This window comes from Lasioglossum baleicum, chromosome 13 (assembly GCF_051020765.1).
Source record: "Lasioglossum baleicum chromosome 13, iyLasBale1, whole genome shotgun sequence".
NCBI classification, from domain to species: domain Eukaryota; kingdom Metazoa; phylum Arthropoda; class Insecta; order Hymenoptera; family Halictidae; genus Lasioglossum; species Lasioglossum baleicum.
In genome coordinates, this window is record NC_134941.1 from 1,045,143 (window position 1) to 1,049,839 (window position 4,697).

At 40.0% G+C, this 4,697-nt stretch overlaps 1 protein-coding gene across 3 annotated transcripts; it reads right to left on the reverse strand.

Moving 5' to 3' along the window:
- Window positions 1-229: 229 nt before the first annotated feature.
- On the reverse strand, window positions 230-4,041 carry LOC143215029 (uncharacterized). 3 transcript variants are annotated; one of them, XM_076436717.1, is made up of 4 exons: window positions 3,266-4,041; window positions 2,672-2,842; window positions 752-2,585; window positions 230-675 (listed from the first exon to the last, which is right to left on the reverse strand). In XM_076436717.1, the coding sequence occupies exons 3-4, from the start codon at window positions 1,382-1,384 to the stop codon at window positions 244-246; spliced, it is 1,065 nt and encodes a 354-aa protein (XP_076292832.1). In that variant the 5' UTR covers window positions 1,385-2,585; window positions 2,672-2,842; window positions 3,266-4,041; the 3' UTR covers window positions 230-243. The 3 variants fall into 3 exon arrangements, with proteins under 3 accessions (XP_076292832.1, XP_076292834.1, XP_076292833.1); XM_076436719.1 differs by lacking the exon at window positions 2,672-2,842; XM_076436718.1 differs by having other exon boundaries at window positions 752-4,041.
- Window positions 4,042-4,697: the final 656 nt, after the last annotated feature.

Consider the following 4,697-nt stretch of genomic DNA (forward strand, 5'->3'; position numbering starts at 1 on the left):
AATTACAAAAAACAAGATGGCGAATTCAATATGGCGGCACAAAATTATTCGTTATTCTCAAAAATTGTTTATCAAGATTTTAAACATAGTCATTATAAATCAAATTAATTAAAAAAAAAGATAACTTAGTTTTTAATACATAGTATATAATATAATATCAATATAATATAATAATATAATAGAATATAAATTACAATATAATATAAATTACGATATAATATAACAGGATAACATTTTGAACATCTAGTCAGTATCGGCATCTGGTTCCGTCTCTTCTATTCTGTTATTTACTTCCGGTGTCTGTAGCAATGCAATTGCTTCTGGAAATAGGCTGCGTAATTTTTTTTTTGGTAATTTTCTGAAACTCGATATATACGGGTCGGAATTTAAAAGAAGTCGATGCATTACATCCTCCATCGTTTTAAGACGAGAAGATTTCCGTGATAAATTTTCTCTAAATTTTTTGATACATTTATTAAGAGACTCCTGAGCGTCCTCAGACATTTGTCCAATAGGAAGGTTTGATGTTTGTATTATCTGGGCTCCATGAATTAATAGTTTATGCACAGAGGTCGGCATATAATACCAAGGATACAGATCCACGTACAGCTTCGCAGTGTCCATGGAATATTGATAAAATTTTGTGGAATCTATTCCAAATCCACTTGAAATAACCTGCAATACAATATGAAAAAAATATAATTAATGTTCATTAATTCTCTTTATTAGAGTTAAGACTGCTTGAAATTACCTGCAGTATAATATAGAAACGTTTAATTAGCGTTTCATCAACTCCGGTTACAAGAGCTGATATCTTATAGTCTTCAAAAAATCGTCGGGCTGTATTGCCATCATTGGTAGTACCAAATCCCGGCTTAGGCATATCTACAACTAATCCTAATTCACAACGGAGACCGTTTTGAATGATACGTTTCCGTTCTTGTACCTTTTCTTTTTCTTCGTGATTGCGTGCTTGCCATTTTTGAATGCCCAATTTATAGGACAGATGCAAACAGCATTCGAAGAAACGTATCCAAGCATGTAGCGTAGAAAGCCCGAAACGCACGTGATCTTGATTTACTTCCTTCTGTGCAATCATGTCTAAATCATTAAATTGTTTTGACGTTGCTCCACATAGGAAACAACGTTGCGCAGAAGCAGTGTGTGTGACAGCATTGCACACTTTTCCGTCGACCATAGTTAAATTTAAGTTATATTTTACTACAACTTCTTTTCCTCCTATTACCGTTTCCAGTGGTTTCAGGTGTATTATTTGCTCCTCTATTTCTGAAACCTCGTTGATAGTGACTTCTGTCGTTTCGTGGAGAAATTGAATTTTTATTGGCCTACAGAAACGAGGTGAGGAAGTCTTGGATTTTTCCATATGATAGTTCCATCTTCAGACAACAACTGTAGTGGAACTATTGTTGTCAAAAAGATATCGCTATCCCATTTTGTATTATCGGAGAATGTTTGTTTGTAGATACTTTGCCCGGAGGTTCCGTCACACCCCCATTTGCAAATTAGCATCATACTTTTTAGTGTTTTCTCCTCCAACCTATTAATTACAGTATTTTGTACTAGTAAAATACGTCGGGTGGTATGGTCTAAGAGACCCTGCAATTTGACTTCCGCACTGTATTCCTTAATAATAATATCCGCTGTGGGAGGATAGCATTCTTTTTTACAGTTTAATATAAGTTTATGTTGTTTGAAATATAAGTTTATAGCTTGGAAATAAATGAGAATTATTTTCCAAAGCTAGTATTCTTAGGTCTACGTAGTCGCCTTTTGACAAGTGTTTTTCAACAATATATGCTACTGCAGCTTCGGCGGATAATGATTTCTCCTTTTTGAATTTTGAAGATTCAATGTATTCTGCAGCTTTTGATGGATTTTTTATAATGTTTTGCAGAACTTTCGACGCAGCCAAATTTCCAGTTGCTCGAAGGCTCATTTGTGTAGCGTAAGATAGTTCTTGTACCGAGACAGTAGATCGGATCTCTTCCGTTTTCCTCCGCTTTGTATGTTCAGTACAATTTATAAATTCTACAGAAGGACGGCCACCGCCTTTCTGTGCAGGTTGAGTGACTGCAGCTACAGGTATCCGAAAGGCTACCATTTCATTCAGCCAATCGGCACATTTTGTAAAAAATCTGCTCTCTGTCCTCTTATAACTTCGCCACCTTCCGCGCATTGCGTAAAATAATTTCGCCAGGGCAGACTTCATTTCATTGTCTACTTCGATGATGCATTTATTTTTCTCCAACACTTTGTTTTTTAAATCATCAATTATGACATCATTTTTCTGATTCAAAGAGTGTTTTATCATGAGAAAAACTTGTTTTCTTGTGAATCGAATTTCACTATTACGAGATCCTGAAAATAAATGGAAAAAATATAAATATTACAAAACTGAATATTACATTTAAATAAATAAATATGTCGTAAATAAATATTACGTTTCAACCATCGGAGTACTGGGATCTATAGTGCTGTGCCGGGGGGTCATTTCTGACTCACCACCTTCACTAATACAGACACGTTCACAGTTTCTCGGGGTTCCCTCAGGTACAATATACCATCTTGACGGTCAAAAATTAGAGGGTTAAACATCTGTTTAAGAGTCAAAGTAAAAGCAAAGCATATTTGTGTGTTGGTCGGGGATTACCTGACCACCCCTCTACCTTCCCTCTCGCTCTTTCATATTGATCTCTACGAGGGGGACGACTGACTCTCGGGAAGGCCAACTCTACCCTTTGTATTGTATAAAGCAGGTATTCGCACTTCATAGTTCCCAAAGAAGCATTCACGTTACTTTACGTATAAAACCAGCGTTTGTCTTCGAAAAATATAAAAAAATTTCAGATATATTGTATGATTGTTTATAAAAAAAACTGGCAATTTGTGTCCTCCATACGTTCTAAGCATAATCCTTCAAAAACTGTTTAAATTTTATAGAAAAACTTGGTGGATATCTCTCACAGTTTGAGAAGAAATGCAACGGAAGCTCACAAAATACCTACTCTGCATTACAAAAAACAGTGATACGAAAAACGGGGCAAATTGGGGCAGCTAATTTTTTTAAGAATTGCAACATAATAGTATAAACTAGAAGCTCGAACAAGTTTTAGCGCAAGAAATTGCACGAGACTCAACTTTTACCCAAATCTTTAAAATTTATGCCTTCACTTTTACCCTTTCCTCTCCATACATAGTTATCAGTTAATAATAAATATTTTGCACTAAAAACTATGCAACTTACCTCCACAAACAGCATCCATAATGCACACTTAAAATCGATACGTTCCAATACAATTTACGCACTGTACAGTTAGATCTCGCACTGAGCTTGGAAGAGTACGAAGGCACTGTCTAATGAAACCGAAGTTCGGACTGCGACTGTTGGTCAGGTATAAAAATGCGACCTTTTTGCCGTTTACCTCCAAGTAGACATACTCTTAGAGTAGCCAACCCCACAATTAAAACTTACCTAGCTGAAAGTTCATTTTTTAGGTTTTGTCCACGTTTTCGGGCTTTGGGACCACTGTGCGGGGGCGCGAGAGCGCGGAAGCGCAAGAGCGGAGGCGCAAGGTCGCGAGAGCGGAGGCGGAAGCGATGCGAGCCAAGACGTGATCCTGGAGGTGGTCCCCGGTGGCGACGATGATATAGACGAGTGCGGTGGCCAGGCGCATCGGCCGGAGCAGCAATACCCTCGGACAAGGCTGGAGTGACCTGATGAGCGGCGATGGATGATGGCTCGCTTGTCGGTGCTGACTCCATGGACGTTGATGCGAGGGTGTCGTGGGAGGCGTCGTGCTGCGACGTAGTGTGTAGCAAATGAGCGCTGTACAGTCGCGGCTGCTGCGTTGTCGCGACAGAGTTTGATTCGGAGCTTGGCTCATCGTTCGAGTCGAATGCGCGAGTTGTGAGCTTCTTGCGCATGGTGTGCAGCGCGGCGTCAGTGTCGATGACCAGTTCTTCACATTCTTCCCACAGATCCCGGACGAAATAATCATGCGTTTTTCGTTGATTCATACAGAGCTCGAGGAGATGTGCATGGTTTGCACGGGATTCATCCCAGTTGCGGAAGAGAGCCTCATACCGGGTCTGTATGTAAGCCGCTGTGACGATGTCCATTTTCTTCGTCGGTAGATTGCTGAGGATTTCGCCGATGGTCTCGTACAGTTCGACTTGTCTGGCAAAGAGTGTGTTGGCCATTGTCATTTTGAATCACCGGTGTTGTACCGAACGCGAGGTCACGACACAAGCGGGCGCGACACAAACACCAAATTCGCGAGCGGTTGCAGACGGTTAACGAGCCGATTTGAATGTGTAGTGCAAGTGTCTTGCAAACCGCACACGCGTTTATTGTTGCGTTTTCACCACAGTGTTCACCCACGACTGATCTCGAATTTAGATGTTGAAAGCCGCCGATCTATCCGGCTCGAAGGACCAAAAATGTTTGAGATCGGATACGAGGATCAGTGGGAATTCGTGAAAGTTCAGTGATAGTATGTCCACTGGTGTCACACACACTTTTAATGTAACGCAGTAGAACAAAACTTAACAATAGACGCGATGTACAACAATAATTATACGCGTATGCGGTGTGAACGACGATGGAGCGAGACGACTGCTAACGGTTGTACGAAGTGTAAACATGTAAAATGGAGGCCGTTAACAGTACGAATACC